This window comes from Eleutherodactylus coqui, chromosome 2, assembly GCF_035609145.1.
Source record: "Eleutherodactylus coqui strain aEleCoq1 chromosome 2, aEleCoq1.hap1, whole genome shotgun sequence".
In the NCBI taxonomy this organism is placed as follows: Eukaryota; Metazoa; Chordata; class Amphibia; order Anura; family Eleutherodactylidae; genus Eleutherodactylus; species Eleutherodactylus coqui.
In genome coordinates, this window is record NC_089838.1 from 275381887 (window position 1) to 275409674 (window position 27788).

General features: G+C 43.3%; 1 protein-coding gene across 1 annotated transcript; it reads left to right on the top strand.

Annotated features, from left to right (window-relative positions):
* The first annotated feature begins 3405 nt into the window (after positions 1-3405).
* On the top strand, positions 3406-26759 carry LOC136612581 (low molecular weight neuronal intermediate filament-like). Its single transcript, XM_066593028.1, has 4 exons — positions 3406-4189; positions 21807-22127; positions 22922-23046; positions 24974-26759. The coding sequence occupies exons 1-4, from the start codon at positions 3476-3478 to the stop codon at positions 25221-25223; spliced, it is 1410 nt and encodes a 469-aa protein (XP_066449125.1). The 5' UTR covers positions 3406-3475; the 3' UTR covers positions 25224-26759.
* The last annotated feature ends 1029 nt before the right edge of the window (positions 26760-27788 follow it).

Consider the following 27788-nt stretch of genomic DNA (forward strand, 5'->3'; position numbering starts at 1 on the left):
TTAGATGAAGGCATTCGGCCAGGGGATTCTCCTTTCTTGCTCCCCAAATGGAGCAGGAAAATGGAACCCCCTGAGCGCAGAAGTGAAAGTAGCCATAGTCGTTCCATCCTGACAGCAGTTCTGGGCTTGTCTATTAGGGAATTCCAATGGCAGCAATTGTTTAATATATTAGTTTACAAACTGGAGCAATTCTCCTAAAACTAGAGCTGACAAAGGAGCAGGAAATCAACTTCTAGTAACCGTTGTCCAGTTGTTTAGCACCAACCTGTGATATATGTGCGTAAGGGGATACACAGCATGTCTCTAGGAGCTTCCTGCTGTCTTCATGATGTCTACACAGTTTGGTGAACTTCTATTACATACAGTAGTTGTGCCAAGTCAACCAGACCAAGAACTGCTCTTTGAAGCTTATTTCCATTCTGGCTAGTAAGGGGGTCCTGAATGGGAGACCCACCTCCGTGCTGTCAGTGTGCAATAAAATGGCAACTGAACTCGAGTTGTTCTTACCGGATAATCCCTTTAGCTCTCTTACAATAAGCCATGCACCTAGGTCAATTGATAGGACCAGGACATGCCTCATACATATAGACATCCATATATCTGCTCCCCACTATATGGACTATGGCATGGGCAGCTTACACATCTGGAAAGGCACTATCAATGCTGAGCGGTATATAGAGGATTTAGAACATCATATGCTCCCATCCAGACAACATCTCTTTCAGGGAAGGCCTTGTATATTTCAGCAAGACAATGCTAAACCACATACTGTATCCATCACAACAGCATGGCTTCACAGAAGAAGAGTCTGGGGGATGAACCGGTACACTGCATCGGCCATTGCAGGATAAATGTCTGTCCAGAGTAAGCTTCACCCACCTTGCCCAGCACTTTTTCCTGAAGTTAATACAGACTAAGGCAACGATGCCTATCCTCATGGTCTGTCCTGCAATTAGTCTATGTCCAGTTCTGCCTAAGGTGCCCCCGGCTGGGGTCTGCTATTAGTCCCACACAGTGTTTGCTGCATGACTACTGCGCCTCTGAGATGCACCTGAGAACTGCCATTGCTGGAGAAATCAATCAGCAATGATGGGGCATTTTTAGGAGGAAGAGGTAGGGAGAGAGTCTGGACTGTAGCATGATATGAACCGCCCATTGGATGGTCCACCATTACTTGGTATACAGTGCTGGAAGCATTTAGAAGGCTATATCTCCAGATGGGAGTCTCCGAGGGTGAAAGTAAAGGAACCATTTTATTTATTATGTAGTCCATCTTATTATAGTCTACAGTGTTTATAGTACTAAAAAACTTTTATAGGGTTACTGACTATTCATTGTTAATGGCCACATGATTTTAGGCAAAACCAGTGGCCATTAAAGGAGTTGTACCAAGATAACAAGTTATTTCCTGTCCACAAGATAGGGGATAACTTGCTGAGACCCCCGTCGATCTCAAGAACGGGAATCCCATGTCGCACTCTGCCTGTCACTGAGGGGGTTGCTTCTCCTCCCAATGATGTCAGAATGAATGGAGTGCTGGCCAAGCATGCGCAGTCTGAGCTCCGTTCATTTCACTGGGGCTGACGGGTGTACCCTGCAGTACAATAAAAGTGAATGGAGCATTATCACTCTTGTGCGACCAGTGCTCCATTCACTCTCCTCCTCACTGTGGGGGGTACAGTAACCCCGCAGTGAGGAGGAAAAGGGACATGGGACCCCCATTCTCGGGATTAGTGGGGATCTTAGAGGTAATAACTTGTATTTTTGGTACAACCCCTTTAACAATGAAGAGTTAGTAACCACTTATATAATTTGTGATCCCTAAAAGACAGAGTTTATGGCTACATCGTGGCCACATCTAACGGCTCTTTCACATGGGCGTTGCAATTTTCGGCCACCTGCATCACAGCCGAAAATCGCATGAATGAGAGAATGCCATGACCAAATCTTCCATTTTCTCGCCCGTCCACATGGCCAGGATGCAGCATATATATGCCGCAGCCCAGAATTCCTTGGGCTGAGGGGAGAGACCTTAGCACTGCTAAATAGCAGCTGATAGCAGCAATGGAAGCTCCCATAGAAGCATATGGGAGCTGCCAGCAAGGGAAGGGGGAGGGACTTTAGCAATGCTTGCTATGCTAAATTTCCTCCCCCTCCCTCCCAGCCTATGGAAGCTGCCAGCAAGGGGAGGGGGAGGGACTTCAGCAACGCGAGCTGCTGATAAACTCCCTCCCCCTTCCCTTTTCTGACAGCTCTCATAGGCTCCCATAGGTGTCTATGGGAACGGCCAGCGTATTCTGGCAAAAGAGAGGACAAGTCCTATCTTTTCAGGCAATGCGTAAAAGCAGCTAACTGGAATGTACACTGTATGCACCGGAAAATCGCCCATCTGAGCAAATGCATTGGAATCCAATGCTTCAGATGGTGGTGATTTTCTAAACTATCTATCTATCTAATATCTATCTATCTAACTCACATTTATCTATCTGTCTATCTAATATCTGACTATCCATCTCATATCTAATATCTATCTCATCTTTCCATCTAGCTAATATCTACTGATCTGTCTAATATCTATCTCATATCTATCTCTCTATCTCTCTATCTATCTATCTCATATCTATCTATCTATCTATCTATCTATCTATCTATCTATCTATCTATCTATCTATCTATCTACCTACCTACCTACCTACCTATCTATCTATCTATCTATCTATCTATCTATCTATCTATCTATCTATCTATCTATCTATCTATCTATCTATCTATCTATCTATCTATCTATCTATCTATCTATCTATCTAGGCATTGCTGCATTTCTCTCTAGGTCAGACTGCAGACTAGTGGTACCATCCCTCTGATGTCCACACCCTCTAAATCCTCCTGCAGTAGGGAGGTCCATCTATCCGGATGGGAAGGGCGGACTATGGGACAAAAAGGAGTGGCTGTATTGGCAACTGCATGTATTGTATGATAGGGGTCTGTTGATTATTATCACTATGTATGAACCTATTGTATATTACAATTAACTTCTATTAGCAAAGGGCTAATAAAGTCTCCATTTCCCTTTGTAGCTATCTTTCATGTGTTTAACCTTTTTTTGCAAAACATTTCACTCTAAAAGTAAACATGTTGCAAAACTGTAAGATCACCCCATATCCAAACTAATGTCTTGGGTGCAGTCATGTTACATCACTAGTCCAAGGTGCTGAAATCTGCTGTATCCCTCATCTGCAGCAGTGATGTGCATTGATTAACCCTTGCCTCTGCTGGCTAGGATAACTGCAGAGGATGTTGCACATGCTGTAGTGCTGGGAGTGGCTAGCTCCTGGGATGGGTGGCTGGAGCAATGTGTGTATATAAAGTGATGCTGTACGTCTGCAGTGTGCATTGTGTGTAGAGGGGAAGAAGGAAGGTTCTACATCCTCAGTCATCACCAGCAGCATCCCACACCCACCTCCAAGGCTTAACCATGACTTCCAGGGATCTTTACACTTCATCCTATAAGAAGATATTTGGAGAATCTCCCAGGTCAACAAGCCACCTGTATTCTTCAAGCTCCAGGTCCTCACAGGCATATAGACCCAGAGATAACTACACCAGCATCTCCTCCTACAGGAAGATCAGCAGGTCCCCTGCTAGCCACCTTGCCTCAGTGCACCAGGTTGATTTTGATTTACCCCAGTCCACAGCTCTCAGCAATGAGTTAAAGATAGTGAGAACCAATGAGAAGGAACAACTGCAGGGTCTCAATGACCGTTTTGTCACTTACATTGAGAAGGTGCACAACCTGGAGCAGCAGAACAAGTTACTGGAAGCAGAGGTGACCTTGCTGAGGCAGAAGCAGTCAGAACCTTCAAGGCTCAGCCAACTCTATGAGCAGGAGATCAGGGAGCTGAGGTCAAGGCTTGAGGAGCAACTCCATGAGAAGGACCAAGCTCAGCTTGACTGTGAGCATCTGGAAAATGCTGTGCACCAACTGCAGGAGAAGCTGGAGCTGGAGACAAACAAGAGAGAAGAGGCTGAAGATGCTATGAAGAACTTTAGGAAGGATGTAGATCATGCTACCCTGGACCGTCTACAGTTGGAGAAGAAGGTGGAGTCCCTGCTGGATGAGGTGGCCTTCTTGAGAAAGGTCCATGAAGAGGAGGTTGCAGAGCTTCAGGCTGCGGTGACAGAGGCTCAGGTGGGTCCCATGGGATAGGAAGGGGTGTCTGCCAGGGCTGTGGCTCCAGCAGCTAATGGAGGAGGGGAGTGTGCAAGTACAGAGGTGTGCCAAAAAATAACATTTTACAAATTTAATTTAATTTAAAAACATTTACAGTTTGGGGAGGTTTTATGCTGCTTTCTGTTTTCTATATAAATGTAGCAATTTTTTGCACATCTCTGTTATATATGATGGAGACAAATGAGGTATGAAGTGGAGACAAAACACTCTATACAATGTATTCATTAGCAAATTGCCACAGTAATACAAATGTTACAGCCAATGCACTCTTAATATCCTATTATTATTTAATTGCTGGAAGGTGGGAGGATAAGGGGTGGGGGGTCCTAAAATGAGCAAATGGGACGTCCAATGTGATCTGCAAACTATTCCGTATGAGTCCTGCTTCCACTGCACTGAATATGTTTAATTCCTCTCCTCCATAGACAGAGGAAAAGGAAACAGAGAGGCAAAGGATTGTGCAGAGAGTGTTAGCCATGGAAACAGGGGAAGGATGACTGTGCAATGTGGCACATGTGTAATGGAGGGTTGTTACAAGGGATGCGGAGCAGAGATCAGTACTGTTTTTTGAGTTTGGGCAGTATAGGCATGTACTTAGAGCTGTGCATAGTAGGAAATAGCATTCACAAGATTTAATTCTACTTTACCCTCTTAGAATATTCATATTTTGTAATATGGTCAATGCAAAAAAAATGTTTAAAACACAATGAGACCACCCCAAGCTGGAAAAGGGGGCTGCTGCTTCTTTGGGTTGACTCAGCAATTTGGGTGCTTCTACCTATGGAACTTTGAAGAGGGGAAGTCCATCACATGCTTCCATAGCCCATTGGTCAGGGAATGGTTTGAAATCTTCCCCTACTGGTCGCATAGTTCTTTGGTACTAGTCAGCTCCTTCTGGATGCAAAAATAATGAAGTGGATTCAGGTGGTCATTGTGGAGGTAGTTCCCTACAGTACATGAGACCCCATGGAGGGTTACCCACATTACACCCAACAAGATCAAGCAAGGGAGTGGTCACTAGCACCAAATCAGAAGATGAAATTGGAGAACTACAGGAAACTGCAAAAGTATTGAGGAAGGATGAGCCACATGGAACAGTAACTTTCAGCTGATTTGTCACAACATGTAGTAGCGGGAATACAGGCAATATATGCATATGATATTATATAGGTGTTAACTGTTTCTATTCCAGAACACCAACTAGCAATTACTCTATATATTTTCAGTGAGGTGTCCTATATCAGAAACACTGCTGATATCTCTTCCTACATATTTGTATTATATTGTATGAGAATACCCAATAAATGTTTCTTTAAAAAGAGGTGTCTTATATCAGACCTATATCAACAGATGTCTTCATACTGGGAACCTCCCCATTATAAGGCCAATACAAGAGAGCCACAAAGAGAAAAGGATCAGTGAAAAAGCTCCATAGTGTACGATCCAGTCTTGTAAAACAGATTATTACAGCTATGTATAATGTGAAGAATATTCCAATTGTTGTATTGAACATTTCCAGGTTCTAAGATATCGACAATAGCCGCGGGATCTATGAATTGATTCCTCATGATGCTGCAATGTCCGGGGATCCAACATTGATTAACTCAGCAGTACCACACCTACTTTAACAAAGAGCAATATGGCACAGAGGGCATTTAAAAGGCACCTTTACCTGCAAATATGCATAGCCCTCATGTAAAGATCGTGATTCCTGACAGTCATCACACATGTGTATATATATATATATATATATATATATATATATATATATATACACACAATGATCATTAGATATTTTATACCCTAGTTGCACCTGCTGCACAACTGTTGTTCTCCATTATCATTGAAAATGTTCTCATGTCAATAATTTTGTACAAAATTGAAATTTCCTTTCGTTAGCGTAAAGCATTGCTTTCGATTAGATGGCAAGGTTCATCTTTTCTGCTATGGTTACAGCACTTTATGTTTTGTCCTTGACATCCCCACCCACATTTTCCCATTCAGATTACTTCTTTGACATATACAAGCCAAATCCATCAGTGTGCCAATGTAACACCCTCCCATGTTGTATGTCATTAATACAGCACATTAATATTTATGGAGGAGAATTGGGACAGGAACATCTGCGATGCCATGACAGGCAATCACATGGAGTGACTATGTGCCTTATTTGTATAATGACGGTGACAAAGCGTTGATACATTGTGGTTGATTTGGGCAATTTAGGTTTTTTGTATAGTCCTTTATAAAGTTGAAGACATATTTGTATTATAGCTAATTGTACTCTGTGGGGTGTAGCCTGACGCTGTGAGCTGGGGCCAGCTGCCCTGTGGTTGGGCAGGGACACTTGCCTGTATTAGGGTGGCTTCACATACAGGGTGAACGGTGCAGAATTTCTGCAGCATTTCTGCAACATTTAGGCTGGATTCACACGACCATATTTGCGCACACAAAATTTGTGCATCCAATACGCAGGGATTGGAACCTATTGATTTCAATGTGGTTGTTCACATGTGTGTAGTTTTCCTCCACATTGCAGTTGCGCAAAAAAAAAAAACACGCAGCATGCGCATTTGCCCACCAAAAGTCCTCATAGAGGTCAATGGAGATGCGCAAATGCGTGCAAAATATGCTAGAAGACGCATGAAACACTGTGTAATTGCACAGGAAATAGAATACATCCTGAACTCATTGGACTAATTATGGCTGGGAGCATCAGTGTGCATTTTTTTGCGCTTGTAATTGTGCAAGACCTGTGTGCGGAGAATGTAGAGTAAATTATGCACAAAAACCGCGCTAGCTAGTGCGAATCTGGCCTTGCAGTACAAGTGATGTGGAGGGGTTTTGTGCAGCGAATACGCCATGTGAGGCCTTAAACAGATGGGCGTGTTTTAGTCATGGTATTTGTTCGTGATAGCACAGGATTTTGAAAAAAATAGCGCGAAGATCCGCACTGCCCTATCTCTCCAACACATAATTAATACTAACCTAGTCCTATCTTTCCTCACCCGTGGGCTGCATTCACACGAACGTATATCGGCTCGGTTTTCACGCCGAGCCGATATACATCGTCCTCATCTGCAGGGGGGGGGGTGTGGATGGAAGAGCCAGGAGCAGGAACTGAGCTCCTGCCCCCTCTCTGCCTCCTCTCCGCCCCTCTGCACTATTTGCAATGGGGAGAGGCGGGATGGGGGCGGGGCTAATTTGGGTAATTTATCCCCGCCCCATCCTGCCTCCTTTCATTGCAAATAATGCAGAGGGGCGGAGAGGAGGCAGTGAGGGGGCGGGAGCTCAGTTCCTGCTCCTGGCTCTTCCATCCTCCCCCCCCCCCCCGCAGATGAGGACAACGTATTTCAGCTCGGTGTGAAAACCGAGCCGTTATACGTTCGTGTGAAGTTACCCTGCGTACAACGCTCTGAAAAGAAGACAGCTCGCCACAATTAGGCATTTTAATGCCATTCAGAGGATTTCTGCCGATCCTTGCTTGCCATCGTTTCTGTGTATTTTTTAACATTCATGCAGCAGCACCACATGTGAATGGTTTTAAGGCTGGATTTACACAGGTGTATATCTGCCAGGTTTTCACACCCGTCCAATATACGCTGCCCCTTTGATGCATTGGTTTACAATGCATCAGTGCACAGGGGCGTAAAAGCACCCGGCCGGCAAAGATAGTGCATTTTGACCAAGTGCTTTTATGCCGGTGGTGGCTGCGTAGACTCCTATGGGAGCCTATGACAACTGCCGGAGAAGGGAGGGGGGAGGGAGTTTAGCAACATGACTGCTAAACTCCCACCCCCTTCCCTGCCCCTTGCCAGCTATTTGCAATGGTAGGGGTCAGAATGGGGGTGGGTCTAAGCTCCTCCCCCACCCATTGCTGACTACGACAAGGGGCGATAGGGGGCGTAAGCTTAGCACACTAGCTCCCACCACATCCCGCCACCTCATCCCCTTGCAAAGAGTCGGCAAGGGGTAGGGAAGGTTGAGAAAAGTTTAGCAGAGCTAAACCGTCTCCTCCTGCTCAACGGCATTGCGGTCTCGGCATATATGTGGGGGGCTCGGGACGTCTGAATAAGCACACAAACGGTAGCTTTGTGCGCCCGTTCACGTGTTTTAAAGGCACAGGCGGGCGAATGTAAAAAGGCCAACGGCTATGTGACTAAGCCCTAAATACGCTAATTAAGATTCAGGTTCTCAATCGTTTCAAGAAATCATTCATGCAAATAAACGCTGCGTTGGGTGAACGTACAAACACATACACTTGTGTGAAGGAGGCCTACGTCTTAAGGGTTTATTCACAAAAAGAATTTTGATAGCCACACTAAAAACCGCGACTATCAGAGCATAAAATCACATGAACGAAGAATAGCCGCGTCCAAGTCAAGGCTATTCTGCGTGATTTTTCATGGCTGGCTGCGGCGTCTTGCAGTGAACTGATGGTTTTGTTTTTACTAGCGGAATTCTTGCGCGTTAACCCTTTCCAATCCACTGTCTAACGTCTAAAGACATTCTGATTGAAGGCTGTACAGCTTCCGATGTCAGAAGACATCCAGCAGGGTATTCTTTCTGTATATTACGGGCTGCTCTGTTGTCGGGGGCCTCTCCAGCATATCTTATACCGCAGTACTGGCTCTAGCCAACAGATGGCGCCATTCTATAATGGCAGAAAGAGGAAGCCCCCTAGGAAACCCTGAATCCAAAATTGGATTGCAAAGGGTTAATACTACGTGTGAGAAAGATAGGGCAGGACATATTTTCCTCCTTTTTTTTTCTTCCAAACTCGCATGCAGTAGCATGGAGATAGAATGGTCCGAAAAAACAAAACTCTGTTCATGTACAACTACTAGCGGCAATTGTAATTGCGCCTACACGTATCTGTTTAAGCCCTAAAACTGCCACTGAGGAATTCGGAACCAAAATCTGCAGGTCGAGCTGTGAATTGGGATGCGGAATTGCAAGCAGATTTAAGCCATTTTTAACTCCACCTCAGAGTTTACAGGATTGCGGGCTAACTCCGCCCACATGAAAGCGTTGTGCGGTAAACACGGGAGTTTCCGCCGCGATTCTGCCTGCATGAAGGTGGCCTAAAGATGCCTGTGAAAAACTCCAGAAAACCTGCCATACACCAAGCATGCTACAATTAGCAAAAAACAGCATGGACCCAAAAAATGCTACAAAAGTGAGAAGAAACACCACTACCAAAATGCCATATTTGCAGGACTTTCATATTGTACCATTATCCGAATCTCTATTCAGTGTTTTTGCATGATAAAATGTTTTGTCTGTCCCTTTTGCAGTACATTTGAACTTTAAATTGTAGAGCAAAAATATTCAAAATTTAAAAAAAATTATCTAATTGGTATGGCAGCTTATTTATATATTGTATGTATTTCGGAGCTCGTTTTTTTCTGCTACAAGTGCTGAAGAATAGAATGCAATGAAAAATTCTGTTTTCCTGCAGCAACCTTAGTGTATACTGATTTATTACTGAGTTCTATGCAGAGTAGTATACAGTAAGCTCCGAAGCTCCCTCTAGTGGTGGCAGAAGTTTGTCATTTACTGCTTTGTTTGTGCAGGAAATTTAGTATCAGAAAAAAGAGAAGCTCTAAATGATATAATGGTATATTACAAAATGAATCCGTACAGAAGTTTTTACATATTCAGAGTACTATCAGCTCACCTGAGAAGCCCCATTGAAATCAATGGAGGCTCAGTACAGCGATTTTAGCGGGCATTTCAAACGCCCGCTAAAACACTGTAAAAAACACCTGCGTAAGAGCAGCTTTTATGGATATTATTTACATGATCCCCATCTTGGGAGTTGGGGCTCCTGCTCTGGTGGAATTGGCCCATCCATGCTTTAAGTCATTGGCTTATCATTTCACTAGTCAGCATGTAATGATACATTTAGGGCTTAAACATATGGATGCATGTGCAAATATGCTCGCCACTACAGAGCATATTTGCCAGTGATATAAATTTTTTTTTTGGACTATTCAAACTCTGCAGTACAGCAAAAAAGGAGGGAGATAGGATCTGCCCCATCTTTTCTGCGCGCAATATTAACACACGAGAATCTCGCTAGTCAAAACTAAACCATTGAAATCAATGGTTCCGTCACGGCTGCAAAAGATGATAAAATCACGTTCGTCTGAAGCTGCCCTGACCCTGCAGAAATGGTCTTACCTGGGGTTAACTGGGGATTTTCATGGCCGCAAAACATGCCGAAATTACGCCTTAAGAGCTTAAACAGATGGGCATGCTTTAGCCCCGTTATGCAACCGTGAAGATCACGGCCATATAGTGGCACGAAATGAACCCATTGATTTTCCTGGTTTCGTTTTCACTCTTGGGATTCTCACTCATTAATACCATGCGTGAGAAAAGGGCTTTCCTTTTTTTTTTTTAAACTCGCACGCACTAGCGCTGAGTTTGAAAGTTTGAATAGTCCAAAACTTCTCCCCCAAGTTTTTTTGCCCTTACGCTGCAGAAATGGGGTTATGGGTGAAATGTGATTGGTCGTTATGGGTAATTGCACATTTTCCCCTTGCATCAGATTCCATAAAGTACCATATATGTATTTAGAAGCTATCAGCGCTTAGTTTTTCATCTTTGGCTATTGTAGTCAGGATTAGCCATCTGCCCAGTCCCTTGCAATAGTCTACACTGTTCTTGTCTTAATCCAGCAGCTAAGATGATCACTAATATAGCCGTATAATGAGTACAGAGGAAGCAGATGCACATACGGTTCCTTTGTTCTGTGTTCTGACATTACTTGTCGTCCTTTTTCTTCTCCTCTCTATTGATTTTCGCATTAGCTTTGCTATTCTTAGCCTGGATCTGTCCTGGTGATTTATCTGGGGTATTCTAGCAGGTAATCATAGCAAGTAATAGAGCTGTCAGCCTCATGAATAGGGGATGCTTGTGTATCAGGCGCAAGTTAAAGTACATTTGTCAAATTGTTTCCCATAATGGATTCTGGATGTTTACTGACAATTTCCTGGTTCATACAAGTCTTTGATTTGTCTCCTTCTGATTTTCATTTTTGCAGCTTTTTTGAGACTTGTAAAAAATGTCATGAATTTCAATAGTTTTTTTTAATAATTATTTTTTGGGTGGCGTCCTTTTTATACACAGTTTTTTAGATTTTTTTTTTATCCTATAGAGAAGTTGAAGGGAAAATGCTTGAAAAATCGCCAACCATACAGCATGCTGTACTTGAAAAACAATGGCAATAGACTTTAAAAAGTCGAGACAAAAAAGGAAATGTAACCTATTAAAATAATAACATTGTATGTTAGGCTGAAAAAAAACACGTCCATCTAGTTCAGCCTATTACCCTTAAATGTTGGTCCAAAGGAAAGAAAAAAAACCCTGTTTCCCAAAAACCGCTTGTACTGAATTTCATATTTTCTATTGAGCTATCGGATTTCCCCCCCCCCCCCCCCCCCCTCTCCATTACAAAGTAGCTTTATTTGTCATATTGACAAACTTTGAGTTGTTTGGAAAAAAACCAAACAGGAACAATTTAAGTAAGACTGCACACACAGGCGGTTTTGCTGTGGAATCTGGGGCTGACGTCTGCCTCTGTTCAGCAGCAGTAATAACCCTCCATAGCATGCTATAGGAAAATGATTCTTCATGCACACCAGCAGAAACCAACTCCGTTTTCCGCTTGCGGATGAAAAATTGCAGCATGCTCCATTTTCCTGTGGTTCTTGCACTTGGCTTTAATGGAAGCCGTCTGACCCGCGGCCCATCCGGAATTGTCACTGACAATAGGCGGCGGATTACGCAGGAAAAGCAGAAGTTTGGGGCAATGGCTTCAGTTCACTAGTATTGTTAGGTCTGCATGCTGCAACCACCTTCTTCAAATCCCACCAAAGATTTTCTATCGAGGTCAAGTCAGGCGACTGTGACGGCCACTCCAAAATCATCCAAGATTTCTTATTAAACCAAGCCTTAAGGCGTTTATAAATACGCTGCATTTTACAGTGTTGTAGAGCGGCATTTTTAAATGCATTCAGCAGCATTTATAATGCACGCCATCATTGCAATGAGTGATGTGCGTTAAAAACGTGCTAAATGCAGAAAAATAGAACGTACAGCATACCTTTTAGCGTATAAGAAACACGTCACTAAAACGCTCGTCTGAAAAGCACCATTGAAATGAATGGAGGCTCAGCACAGAGTTTTTAGTAAGTTTGGCAAACCCCCACTAAACACTAAAAAAACACCTGTGTGAGAGAAGCCTTAGTGGACTTTGAGATATACTTGGGATCACTGTCCTGTTGGAAGGTCCAGAAGGACCAGAAGACTTGGTACTTTATCATAGGATTGCCTGATACTTCATTGCATCCCTCTTGCCCTCCACAAGCTGCAGGTTTCCAGTAGAGGAAGCAAAGCAACCCCAGAGCATTACTGAGCCACCACCATGCTTCAATGTCATTCTTCCATTGGCTGCCACAGCTGGGTGGGGTCTCAGCAGCAAGCTGTTTTTGTAGTGGCTCGGAGTTAGGGATCCCCTCCAGCACCTCAGAATACGTGTTTTATGTTTGTCTTTATTATTATCCTAAATGTGAAATACATCAGATTTATTAGTATTGGAGTTTGCAGGCATGAAAGGGTTAATGTCTGATTGGTCTGTGTCCACGTGATGTGATGAGTTGATTGAGAGGTGTCTGTAGTTAGTTAGTGAGTTGGCCAGTAACTTGGAGAGAAGTACGTTGAGAGGAGAGATGGAAGAAGCGGAGAGATGGTCTGCCGCTCATGCCAGAGCCCAGCCATACCAGGAACCCTCCTTCTAGCAGCTACTCCGAGAGAGTATGAAAACCCAGACATGGTGAAAATGCGTGGAAGTATAGTGCTAGAACCGCATGTAACCGGAGAGAGAAAACGCAAGTGTGCAAGAAAAAGTGAGTGTTTGGCAGTAAAGAGAGAGGGTTTAACTGAGAGGAAAAATCCTGCAGATAACTAGGACTGTGGATGCATAATGCCTGGTGAACTCACACTCCTTCAACACTATGCAAATTGTTGTTTGCAAGAACTTTTTATTGTTATTGCATGAAGAGTTTAAGTAAACGGACAGGACTGAACGTTCCCGGTTCTCATTCTGAAAATACTCTATGTGTGTGGACTACTTTATTCTATCGGAGTGATCCACCACAGAAGATAGAATGTTGGCGTCACGGTGACAAACAGGACTTAAGGTAACCTCGGTTACTAATTGTTGGTCTCCCCCTGTGGTAACAAGGTTGGGTTCCTAGCCACTTGTAGTGAGGAAACGGTAGTGCCCCATAACAAGTTATTTCTCTACCCTGCAGTCTCCTCAGCTGAGGGCCTGATCCTCGGAGGCTGCAGGGCGAAGCTTTCTGGCGTCATGAACAGGATGATTACCTCCGCACCAAAAAAGAAAAGCTTCATGGATGGAATAACCACCTCCATTGTCAAAGAGAATTTTTTCCTAAAAAGTGGATCTACAAACTTTTGCCGCCTGTGAGATGCAGAGAATAAATGAAGCTGACTGTGAGATGCAGAGCACAAACAAGAACATTTCCTCAACTCCAGAAGTGTATGTGGCTAAGATGTGCTACCAACAAAAAGAGGACTGTATAATGGGGTTAGACAATGTGGAGTTGCCAGATTTGAATGTTCTAAAGGAAAATTCTGGTAACGATATGGACAGTTGTACAAATGTGATTGACAGTATGGACTCTCAAGATGGCACTCAGCCTTCACTGTCCTTTACAGGAAAGGCTGACAATCTTTCCCACCACAAAGTTCCTGCCATGGCTGGGGAAAAAGTAGGAAGGGGCAATCCAGCTGCGGAACAGAGCGAGGAGTGTGGCTGAGACCACCAAGAGGAGAAGTCAGAAGTGCTGCTGAGTGAGCCACAAAAGAATCATCTGCAGAGTGAGAAGGGACAACAATGGCTGCTACAGCGAGAATGGTGATAGGAGTGCCAGAAGGGTACCCGCCATCAAAACCCCGGTTCTATCTTGGGGATGAAAGAGAAGTAATGGACTTGTTGCTCTTTGTTTCACCCGTGTCCCCAGAAGCAGTGGTGGGGGACAAAAAAGGAGAAGAGCCAGTAAGCTCTGCTGCCTGCATGGACCTTCAAGAACTGCCTGGGCCTGTTGCTACAGATATTTTTGCTTCTGCAAATAGACTACCCGCCATTGTGGAACCTTGTGCTGGAAGATTGGTTCTACTACAAAATTTTATTCAACCCACATGGGATTCATGGAGTCGTTCTATCCTCTGTGGATTCTAGTGCACCAGGACAACTGGGCTGCAAAACAGGCTTTGCCAGAGCACCTGCGACCATTTGTGGTAGAATATGGTGACACCAATTTTTAGTATTTGTGGATGATAGGAGTAATTGCTCTATAGATTTGTCTCAACTATGGCGGCAGTCTGAGGACTGTTCTGACCCGTCCCAAAAAAAAGAGGACTTAGAGGTGAAAGGCAGCCTTTACCTGAGACAGCCCTTCCCAATTTTCATCCATAGGCATTCGCTCCTGGGAAAGTAACCCGACGCTGACAGGTTACAGTACAGAGTTGGAGTCTGAAGAGCCTGTAGTCCCGATTGTGAGGAAAGTGACGTGGTGCTAAAGACTTCATGTTCCTGTTGTCTACCAGGACATTTTAAAATGACTTTTTTCCCTTTTATTGCCCAGATGCTAAAAAGTTATTTTTCCCCTTTTCTGCATAGAAATGTTATTTTGTATGTCATGCTTCATGATCTTTGCCTAATGCTTATACCTAAAGTTTAAAGGTTATGTAACGTTGGGTTTATATACTATTGTGCAGGAGCAAGTATGTGGAGAATACTAAGGCTGGGTTCACACCGGGCAGAATTGCCGTGGAATTTCTGTGCAGAAAGTCTGCACGGAAACTCCACTGGTAATTTTAACCCCTTAAGGACATGGCCTATTTTGGCGTTGAGGACCAAACGATTTTTGGCGGATTTTCATCTCCATTTTTCAAAAGCCATAACTTTTTTATTTTTCCGTCGACGCGGCCGTATAAGGGCTTGGTTTTTGCGTGGCGAACTGTAGTTTTTATCGGTGCCATTTTTGGGTACATAGACTATATTGTAAAACTTTTATTATTTTTTTATGATAGCAGGGAGAAAAAACACATCAATTCAGCCATAGATTTTTTTTGAAAGCGTTAATTATGCAGCAGCATAAATGACACAATACATTTTTTTATGCGGGCCGGTACGGTTACAACGATACCAAAATTCTTATATTTTTGTTTTTAGGTTTTTCCACTTTTCTGCAATAAAAACCCTTTTTTTGAAAAAACAATTTTTCTAAATCGCTGCATTCAAAGCTCTGTAACTTTTTTATTTTTCCCTAGACGGAGCTCTGTGGGGGCTTATTTTTTGTGAGACAAGCTGTAGTTTTTATTGGTACCATTTTTTAATCACTTTTATTGCGTTTTTTGGGAGGCAAAATGCTTAAAATTAGCATTTTGCCTCAGTTTTTAGTGTTTTTTTAAATGCTTTTTGCAGTACAGGATAAAAAGCATGTTTAATTTATTGTACGTGTCTTTACGGAGACGACGACACCAAATATGTGGGGGGGGGGTTACATTTTTTTTTTAATTTTTATTTTTTGTACTTTATTTTGCTCTTCTTTTTACACCATTTGTGTCCCTCTGAGGGACTTACACTGTAGCACTGATGATCGCTACGATAAGGCATTGCAGGACTTCTCTCCTGCAATTCCATTTTGCTTATTACAGTGATCACGTCCACGCGGTACGAAGAAGCCGCTGCGGCCCAGCTGCGATGAAACTGACATGCCGTGCGGAATTCAAAACCCCGGCATGTCAATTTTATCGCTGTCTCCGCTGCGGCCATCTCTCCTTTCTATGGGAAGAGATGGCCGCAGCGGAATGCAGCTGGCAAAGCTGCTTCAAAACCTGCGTTATAGGTTGCAAGTTTTGAAGCTGCATTTCTGCTGCATAAATCTCCCGGTATTTCCGTGCGGTCGTGTTCATTCCAAGAGATTTATGCCCCATGTGACCGCAGCCTTAGAGGTATTTCCGTTCGCACGTCTGTGGCGTATAATCGCTGGAAAGGACGTTTTCCGGCGATCCCGATCAGAGCTAGTTGGTGTATTCTTGCTTGTTTATACTTCTCAGAACTGTCTTTTTGGCCACCGTATATGCGTCAGCGCGTATTTCGGTCGCATATGTTCTATTTTCAGCAGGTCGACATTTTTACACGCCATATAATTGCCTGTGTGAACAAATACATTGGAAACCAATGCCTCAGATGGTCGCGTATATACGGTCTGGCGTAAAAACGTGCCGTATATGCGCTCGTGTGAATAAGCCCTTAAAGTTATCTTCAGAGGTATGGTTTGCATGAATAAATGTATAATTGAATGGTATGTCTGAGGGAATCTAGTCAGGAGGTCTAGACCCATTTGCTGTATGTCAAGCCCGGTCGCATAACGGGACGAAACGAAACCATTGATTTCAATAATTTTGTTTTCATTAGCGGTATTCCCGCCCGTTAAAAGCATGGGCGAGAAAAGATAGGACTTGCCTTATCTTTCCCACATGTAGTATTAAAGGGGTTTTCCAGGCATAAATACTATTGATGATCTATCATAAGCTTGAAAAAGGCCACGAGAGGCTGAAACGTAGCTTTGTTTGATTAACATGGAGCAATGAAGATCTTTCTTAACTTAATCTTCACCATTTATGCTGCCACTTTCTTCATACTCATTGAAATCAGTGGGAGCTAAGCCTGTAGATACAAGCGCCAGTCACTACATGGGAGGTCGGCGTGGAGGTTTCCACTCCGATCTCTGTGTATTTGGAGTGAAAGTCTCCGCGCCGACCTCCCATGTAGCGGCCGACACCTGTAACTACAGGCATGGCTTCCATTAATTTCAATGAGAGCCGTGCCTGCAGTTACTAGTACCGGCCACTACACTGAGGTCAGCGTGGAGACTTCTGCGCCGCCCTCTGTTATTGCGGCGCTGACAGCATGCGCCCGCACAGCTAATCAGTCAGGGTCACGAGCGATAGATCCTGGCCGATCAACTATTGATGACCTATCCTGATGATAGGTCATCAGTAGTATTTATGCCTTGTAAACCCCTTTAACTATGTGCGAGAAAGATAGGTTTAGGACCATATCGTCTAGCTGTTTTTTCAAACTCGCGCACTATGGCGTGGAGTTTGAATGGCCAGCGAAGAAAAAAAAAAATCTTGTTCATGTACAACTACACTCGGTAGCGATGAGCGTAGTTATGCGTAAGGCCATGTGTTTTTGCCTTTAGGATGGTTTTACATGGGTGAGTCCGATCGGGAACATGTGATTTCCCCTCGTATGCGAGGTGTTTTTTTTGTTGTCCAGAATGCCTCGCTTCAGTTCAGGGAAGTAGCAATCAACAAGTGTTTACCATTGTTTTCAATGGGAAACTGCACATTGCACTCGCATGCACCTCGCACGCCATACAATATTTTTCCCAGCCCCATTGAAAACAATGTGCAAGGTTTTCTGACGGAACGCCCAAGGGAGGACATGCTGCTCATGGATTACTGCTGGAATATTCTAACAGAGAACACTGGCGGATAGAAAAGAAATAAGTGACTTATGAAAACAACTAACTTCCCATTATTTTCATGTCGCTTATGGAAGTCCCCTGTTATTATCCATCTGCCACCTGGTGATCTTATGTCATGCTTGGAATCAGCACTAGAGATGAGCGAGCACGCTCGGTTAAGGCAGTTACTCGAGTGAGCATCCCTCTTCTCGAGTAACTGCATACTCGTCTGAGCGTGCTCGGGGGGGGGGGGGGGAGGGGCTCCGGGGGTGAGAGGGAAGGGGGGAGAGAGAGAGATCTGCCTTAACCGAGCGTGCTCACTCATCTCTAGTCAGCACCCAAAACTCTGTCCAGAAAAAATAAAAAACATTTTTTTGTAACAGTGTAATCGTTCAATGTAAACTCAGCCAACGAATGAACGACGAACAATAATTTATTTGCTTATTGTTTGTCATTCATTTTATGCAGGCATATAAATCATTGTCCAGTGATTTTTTTATATAAATGGCAATCATTCCCTAGGACGACCAAACGATGTAGCGAACAATATTTCAGCAATTAATCTGCCTGAGTAAAGTGTCGGCACAAGTGAACGAGCAAACTCCCATCGTTTGCTCATTCACCTATGCGAACGACTTCTCGCTCCATGTAAAAACCAGCCTAAAGCTGGCTTCACACAAGTGTATGCGCAATTATGTGCACCTCAGTACAACGTATTTGCGCACAGAACAAGGTTTTTTTGCGAGTGTACCAGCATATTTCACAGCACTTGATCTGCCTGCAATGCATGCTCATTTGCTCGCAGGATACAAAGACGCACAGATTGAAATGGCTAATTTGTCTAATGAGTTCCACAGGTGTTCCGTTTCCAGTGGAATTACGCAGTGTTTTACACATCTCCTTGCATATTGTGGGCGCATTTGCGCACCCTCATTGACTTCTATGGAGACCTTTGGTTCTATTTTTTTGTTTGTGCGACTGAAATGTGCGCCCAAAATACGGAAATGTGACCGAACCCATTAAAATCAATGGGTTCTATTCTTCATGTACTGCGCATGCAAACACCCGTGTAAATCCGACCTTAGGATGGCTCTACATGAGACAACTATCTTCTGAATAGTCGCTGTTCTTTGTGTGCTTCTACAAAAAGCGATTATTGTTCATTTTCACAATTGTTGAATAGTTGGATGCATGTGCACGGGCCGAAATGTCATGCATTGACTACTTAAGGGGCGTGAGATTCTTTGACAGTAGTGTATTTGAATTTTTGACTCCTCCCAACACACGCTCATTGGTTGCGGACTCCACTGCACATACATAATACATGCGAGCGGTCTTGCAGTAAACACTCGCTACTGCGGTCTCTTGCTGGTTCAAGTGTGTTTTCGGGAACAAAGTGGGAAGGCAAAACTTTCCAAAAAATTACGGAGCCGATCAGCGTTCAGTGGGAGGAGCATGCTGAACAAGCGCACGCCTTCTTGCTAAGTTGTTGGCCAGCCATTGAAAGTCAACGATTACCTGTTTACACCAGGAGATTGCTAATCAACCAGCGGTTATATTTAGGTGAGATGTAACAAAGTGACTCGTGATGAATTCTCACCTGACAACCAATTGTTGGCCGTGTTTACAATTGTCGCTTCCATTCTCTCTATTGAGCGACTATTCAGGCGATAGTTGTCCCGTGTAAGCTGCCTTTATCCTATTTATTAATGACAATGGTAAAGATGGAAAAATATGTATATACTTAAGAAATCGGAGTTTATGTATTATTATGGCGCGGTGGCCTGGAGTGCAGATATGGAGGCGGATCTCCAGCCTGGATATTAACGTGTCCGCGCTGTATAGAGACATCTTCCAGGCTCCACCATTCAGCACACAAGTGTTTCCTCTGGGAGATGAATAATAATTAGATTTTTAAAGATCGCACTGTCCATCCCGCACTTATTCCCTCAATCCCATCCGTCCAGCTGTTCATTTAATGCATTTGTCTTACCCAGAATTCATTTGGGTCCTCAGCTGGGATTTACACTCCGCGGTCATCAGCTTACAGCTGTATCTTCAGAAGGTTCGAGGATGAAGGGTCAGGATTCCCATTCATCACATGATGCCGTTTCTATTAGGCATTAATAGTATAGAAGACCTGGTAGGACTAGTAAATGACTAATAAAATGGTTTTCAATCTATAGCATGCTACAGAAAACCTGAGCTTTGGCGCATACCTAGGTGTGTTGGAAGTAGCGGTTTTGCCACATCCGGAGGGTTGCAGGTTACAGACAGCAGCCCGAAGACGACTTGAACTCTTCCTATGGGAACGTATTGATTTAGATAATTGACTTTACATTACGGCACTTCTCTTTTCAATCAATTCTGACTATGAATATATCCAGATATCATTAAAGGGTATTCCCAAGGGTAGGTGCTAAAGGTTTGAATGGTGAGGATCACTGCTGACATCCCTACTGATCCTGAGAAGGGCTGACCAATATTAACCTTTCTACCCATTGCCTGCTCATTGCACCCCACCCCAAGTCCAGGAGCCGACCATGCATGGTGCTGCTCCATTCATTGCTATGGGGCTGATGGAAATAGTCGTTTATGCGATTGGGGGTGGTCTCAGCAGTGAGACCCCCACTAATCAGACTTTTATCACCTATCCTATGAGTAGATAATAAAAGTCAATTTGGGAATACCCCTTTAGTAATGTATTGACAATTGAACAGTCAGTCAGCCATATTTAGTATGGATTGTCTCTTGCACACATTTTAAGAAAACTGTGGTAAAAGGATGAATATATTTACATTTTTAGCCTTTTATCAGAGCCTATAGATAAAGTGCTCTTATCTAATACTGAAAATATGGGGCAAAGAGGGAGGCCTGCTGGGGAAGACATGGTATGGCACATAGCAGAGATAGAGAAGTAGTGGTATGGTCCATCACAGAAGTGGGGAATGACTGGACTGGCACAAAGCAGAAGTCGGGAAGGAATGATCGGGCACATAAAGGCCCCTGTACACATTAGTATTTACTTGCCGAACCTGTTGATAACAGCGAGGTCAGATGACTCTATAATGCATATGGGGGCCACTCAGCTATCCTCTAACAGGTAATTCGGGGGGAAAAAAAGATAGACGACATTTAATTTTGATGCTCCATCCTTCTGTTCCCCAGTGGACAAGCTGGCGCCAGAGTTGTCTGACAACAGTTTACTTCCAAAAGCACACAAACACTTGCCGAGTCGAACATATGCATGGGGGAGCCAGGAAAAACGGCAGTCGGGCCCAATCATAATTTGGCCGATAGTTGGTGAAGGTATATGGCCACTTTAAGAAAGTTGGAGTAGGCGTTATATGCCTCATAGCACAAGTAGAGAAGGAATAGCCAGGTACAAAGCAGAGGTGGGCATGGAGTGGACTGGCACATGACATACAGTACTATGTAAAAGTTTTAGGCAGATGTGGGAAAATTGCTGCAAAGTAAGAAAGCTTTCTAAATAGAAGTGTTAACAGTTTTTTGATCAATTAACAAAAATGCAATAGAAAAATCAAAATCAAATCATTATTTGGTGTGACCACCGTATGTGTTCAAAACAACATCACTTCTTCTTGGTACACTTGCCCATGGTTTTTGAAAGAACTCAGCAGGGAGGTTGTTCCAGACATCTTGGAGAACCAACCACAGATCTTCTATGGATGTAGCTTTCTCAAATCCTTCTGTCGCTTCCTGTAATACCAGACTGCCCCGATGATGTCGAGATCAGGGCTCTGTGGGATCATATCATCACTTCCAGGACTCCTTGTTCTTCTTTACACTGAAGATAGATTTTAATGACATTGGCTGGATGTTTGGGGTGTTTGTCCTGCTGCAGGAAAAATGTGGAGCCAATCACACACCTTCTATTTTTTCATGCCTGCCTAAAACTTTTACACAGTACTGTAGGTGAGAAGATATATGATACTGTCTTTATATATGGTGACTAACATTTGTGACATTTTGCCTTGCAGGTTACTGTAGAGATGGACGTGGTCAGTAAGCCTGACCTCACCGCTGCCCTAAAGGAAATCCGCATGCAATATGAAGTCCTGTCCACCCGTAATCAGCAATCGGCTGAAGAATGGTACCAGACCAAAATTGCCAATGTGTCTCAAGAGGCTGCACGCAACAATGACAACATTCGTCAAGCCAAGGAAGAGCTCTCGGAATACCGAAGACAGTTGCAAGCCCGAACTCTGGAGATTGATGCTCTACGTAGTGCCAATGAGTCACTGGAGAGGCAGCTCCAGGAGGCGGAGGACAGGAGTAACGAAGAGATAACTCATATGCAGGTAACACTTCTGCAAAAGTCTTGATAGCAATTCCCCATTTTTGGGAAAATAGGTTTGGTCTGGTCCTACTTCAGTGGTGCAAGCGTAATCGCAATCTCAACAGTTACTCATCCACATTCAGTATAGATTGTCTCTTGAACAGAAATTGTGGTAGAAAGATTAATATATTTACAATTTTAGTCAGCTATCAGAGCCTAAGTCAAGTGCACTTATCTAATACTGAAAATATATGGCGAAGAGGAAGGCCTGCTAGGGAAGACGTGATATGGCACATAGCAGTGATGGAGAAGTAATGGTATGGTCCATCGCTGAAGTGGAGAATGAGTGGACTGGTACAACCCAGAGGTCAGGAAGGAGTAATCTGACACATAAGGGCCCCTGTACACATTAGTATTTAGTTGCCAAGCCTGTTGATAACTGCAAGGTTGGATAAGTCTTTAATGTGTAATGGGGCAACCCAAATTTCCTCTGACGGGTAATTTGGGGGGGAAAGAAGGATTGGGAACATTGAATCTCAATGCCCCATTGTTTTGTTCTCCTGTAAGTAAGCTGGTGCCATAGTTGTGCGGCAGCTTACCTCTCTAAGCAGGCCTGGCTCCATGTATGACACAATAGTCAGCTCAGGAGACGTAGCTATCCTTCAGTATAGATTAGGAGACCGAAACCAAAAACAGACTTTAGCGGTGATCTAGAAAACCTGGTAGTAATATAGTACTATGCTACTATTCAACAATTCTTGGTGTTATCAGTCAGTTTTCACTTTCTTCTTTGTTATCTATCTATGATTTCTCTAGGAAACCATCAACCAACTGGATAATGCTCTAAGAACTACTAAAGCAGAAATGGCTCGTCACCTGAGAGAATACCAGGATCTGCTCAATGTCAAGATGGCATTGGATATTGAAATAGCTGCATACAGGTAATTGGCTCATATAAGAAAAAGCAATTGCACATACGAAGCTGCCACCAATTCATGTGTGCACATAATACCACAGACTAAGAGGCATACCTATGGGGTCAGCAGAGGGGGCGAATCATCCTAATTGGGTCCCCAGCCCAGGTAATGTATGTTTACAACTGCTGAGGCGCATTCTGATCATAATGGTTATACAAAGACCAGTGGTAAATACCAATTCTACACAGGGACTCCGCAGACCATACAAGAGATAACGTGTAGTTATATCCAGTGATCTCATGACGACTGAATCATTTATTGTTCTGCCGTTTCCATCGAATTAGACCCCCATGATGAATTCCTTCAGCTGGGACTTGTTTCTGCAAAGTTTTCAACCAAGTCATCTTTGGCTCCTTGCTTTTCCAACATAGTTTTTAGTTTTTCCAAACCTACACAAACTCTCCAACCTGCTGCTAACCCTAGTTCTATGCCTTTTGTGCCCCATCTGCCCCTATTACTGTATCTGATGTGTGGCACGGTGCCCTTAAATACTGGGCCTCAGAAATAATGGTGTCCTAACTATAATCAGCCCTGAAAAATAGTGCCACATGGAAAGCAACTCTGAAAACAATAAGGCCAGATAGACTGTGTTCCTAAAAATAAAAGTGCCAAACAGATAGTGCCCATATTGTGCCACAGACGGTAATAGTGAAGCACATGGTAAAATTGCTGTCTTTTAAGCCCCAAATACTAATACTGCCATCTTTTGTATGCCACAGAGCAATAGTGATCTTCTTAGTGCCCCACACACAGTAATGTTGCCCTGTCTGTGCTCTCAAACAGTAATAACACTCCTTTTGATGCCATCACATAGTAATAATGCCCACCATTCTGCCCCTTACAATGTAACACCACCCTTTTTGCCCTTTAGAAAGTAATCATGTCATCTTGAAAATGATAATGCCCCGGTATGCTTCTTTGATGGCAATAATGCTACTCAGTGCCCCCTTAAAAGTTAAAGTGTTCTTAAGTGCCCTTTTAAAAGTTGTACTATCCCTTTATAATATATAGTACCCCCAAGTGCCCCCTTAAAACCTATACTGCTTCCAAGTGCCCCCTTAAAACCTATAGTCCTCAAGTGCCCCATAATGTCCTCAAGTGCCCCCAAACAGTAATTTATGTGAAAGAAAAAAAACAAAAACTTATATTTATTTAACCATGGTGATCACAAAGTCCTCTTCTTGCCTAGTACAGGTGGCATGATACAGTGATGTCATTGTGCCGCCTGTGTTGGGATGTTGCATCCTGACCGCCATCATGGCTTCCAGTAGGCTGCAGGCCTGATATGGCCTTTGGCCTACAGGTTTGTGAATGGTAGTCTACATGGCTCCCTGTTCTGCCATGGGTTTCAACTGTATTAGCATCCTGTGGTCACTGATACCAGGGCTTTGGGTGGGCCCCACCATGTGAGTCGGCCCAGGGCAGTCGCCCCCTTACTAGCTACACCCCTGTACTGACTTCATGTCCTCAAAAGAAGCACAATGGCCAATAATAGGTTCTCCTTTTTTTTGGAACAATCCTAAATGGACTATGCTGATAATGCTGAGGGGTACTTTCCAATGTCATTAAACACCAGATATTATGACAACCGTAACAGTCAAGTTAAAAGGACATTTAGTTCCACCTGTTCATTCAGAGGAAAGTAATACAAAACCCATCTGTGCCCCTTTTGATGGATCCCATGATCTTACCTGCCTGGCACTGATATTCCTAAACTCTTTTCCATGTCCGTAATACCCATCTAGTATATAATGTTGGCATGTAGTTTCCTTCCCAAGTGCATAACCATATAGCATGTTTAACCCCCAGGAAACTGGCAGCATCTATCCCGTTTTTACCACTTAATATAAGTTCTACACAGTATTGATCCATTTCCATTGTTAATTTCCAGGAAACTCCTAGAAGGCGAGGAGACCCGTTTGACCACAGTAGGAGGAAGCAGCATGTTTGGCATTGGTTACCCATATTCTTCTGGCTCTTACTCTGGAGGAAAGAGCTACACCTCAAGTACAGTCACCATAAGAAAAGAGGAGAGAAAGGAAGAAAAGAAAGAAGAGAAAAAGGATGTATCAGACGGAGGCAAGGGAGGGGGTGCTAGTCCAATCAAAGCATCCTCAGAAAAGACCCCCTCCAAGAACTGAGCTAGCTACAGTATGCTGAATTCCACACACCTGCCATACTAATACCTTTCAGTCATGTATTTCTTTTTCAACTTTTTGCAGTTAGACTAGCAGGGTTAAAAAAAAAGCCATAAAATAGTATCAAGAGCCAATGACAAGCTACATCCCTGGTATAATGAGGTTACTAAATACTTCATCTCATTTTATCCATCCTCATGACCATACGCAGTATATATTGGTGTTATATAGGGTTTTTTTTTAAATTTAGGCTTATCAAATTTGGCAAAAATAAATTCACTACCATTAGTTGAGACTATTGACAGATATACAGGGCCCATGAAATGTAACATCTTCTTACCATTGTCAAATTTCTTTGTGCATAATGAGTGACCCTGGAGTATGCAGATCCCACCAGTAGACTATCCTCATAGGCTCACACTGTTGTTCAAAAAGTTTCATGTGGCAGACAAAAACACTCAACAATGCAGGGTCATAGACATAAATCTTATATTGGAACTAAATTTGCCCTTAAATAATAGTGTTTTGTCACTTTTTAAGTCTACTCTCAAGATGACCACCATTAGAGGTGTCCAGCATCTGCTTACTCTATCATCTTCCACAGAAAGACCAAAGATCGAGTGCGATAACTGCTGATCAATTAACCTTTGGCAGCAGCCATCTAATGTCAATAAGTAGCTCTAGCGCCTACATGCTAAAGACTATAGATATATCCAGGGATGTTGGGGTTTGTTCATCAGATTTGGCATTTGCAGATTAACCCGGTCATCGGTCAGTGAGCTCCAATGTTCCTGGCCTGCTTCTATCAGACGTGCTGTGGACCTCCTTTATCATGAGCTTCAGTCATTGCATCACCTGGTAATAGTCATGACCATCAATGTCTTTCTACCTGGTTGCAAAGAGAAGACAGTCTTTTCATCACTGCCATAACCACTAGCTACACATGTCACAGCAGGAAACTACTTAGCGTTACATTGACAGTAGAAAGTATGAAAGGTTGATGGATAGTTTACTATGGCCGATTAGAAGGGGTGCAGCCTTTCTTCACGAGGGGTCACTTTTAAAGCTGGTTCAGTATTCAGATTCCCTTATGTGCAACGAATGTATTTGTGAGAATTCTCCTATAGGATCTTGTTCCTCTGTCCATCCAAAAGTGGTCATCTGTGTACATCCTTTGTAGAACTATACTGGTATTGTGAGTATGGTGAAGGCTAACACTGAGTACGAACTGGACATCTTTCATTTTCTGCTACTATCATTATGGTCCTAGTTAATTTATACATATGAAGGAAGCCATGTCTTGGGATGAACCAGCATTTACCGATTTAAGGGGGTTTATGTAATTAAAAAGGGTTGTCCAGTTGTAAACTATTGATGGCCCATACGGCGAATAGGTCAATAGTAGATCAATGAGGGTGTGCTACTTGGGATCCCCAGCGATCAGCTCTTCACCAGGCCAGTGTGCTTGTTCACTAATCCGATTTCTACAGTAAGCTGACAGCTCCGTTTTCATTGCAGTGGCCAGACTTGGTATTACAGACAAAGTTCCCTTCACTTCAATGGGAACTTTGTCTATAAAATCAAGTCTGGCCACTGCAATGAAAATGGAGCTGTCTGTTTACTGCAAAAATAAGCTCAGTGAATGAGCTTAGTAGCCCGATGAACATTTGATAAGCAGGGAGCCTGGGCGATGGACTACCACCAATCTATTATTGATATCTAACTGTAAGGATAGGCAATCAATAGTTTGCAGCTGGATAACTCTTTAATAAAATATAACTACTTTCTTCCAGAAACAGCACCACTTGAAGGGAACCTGACACGTCCCTATACCCTAATAAAACTAAAAAACGGAAAAAATAAGCCAGAGAAAAAAAGATATAAAAAATAGCCCTGTATGTCATGAAAAAAATCCAAAAAACGCAAAAATAATTGGTAGCTGAAGAAAAAAAATAAGGCCTTAAGACCTCCACATGGCTAAAATTTCTAAAAAAAAAGTGTCTGGTCCTTTAGGGCTCAAATACCTTGATCCTTAAGGGGTTAAGCTGCAGTACCAAACCAAACCTAGGGACAAAACTAGTGCTGTTACAGGAAGAATGTAACCATTGTTTTTTTCTCATACAACCCCTTTAAGGGTGTTTCCTTGGACCTACAAATAAAGTTAAAAGGGCTTAAAATCAATCAAGATTGGATACACTCCTATATCGACCATTCCCCGTCCAGTAATGCAGCACCAATGTCCGACGCATGGAATGCAGAAGAAGCGGCGGCTGGTCATGTGTCATTCCTTGTGCACATGATCACTCAACCATTCATAGTCTTCAGCATCTATAGATGAATTATCGCTGAAGCCTGTAATTGGCTGAGCAGTCATGTGTTCATTGAATGGCACATGGCCGCCCGCCGCTTCTTCCAGGTTCTGTGCGGCAGGCACGGAGGTTGCAGCGCTGGACGGGAACATCCGGGATAGTTGAGTATTCAAATTTTATTGCTTTTAAGCTTTTTTTATAGTCTCAGAAAGCCCCTTTAAATAATCATGGACCTGTGATGTCTTCACAAAACCTGGTT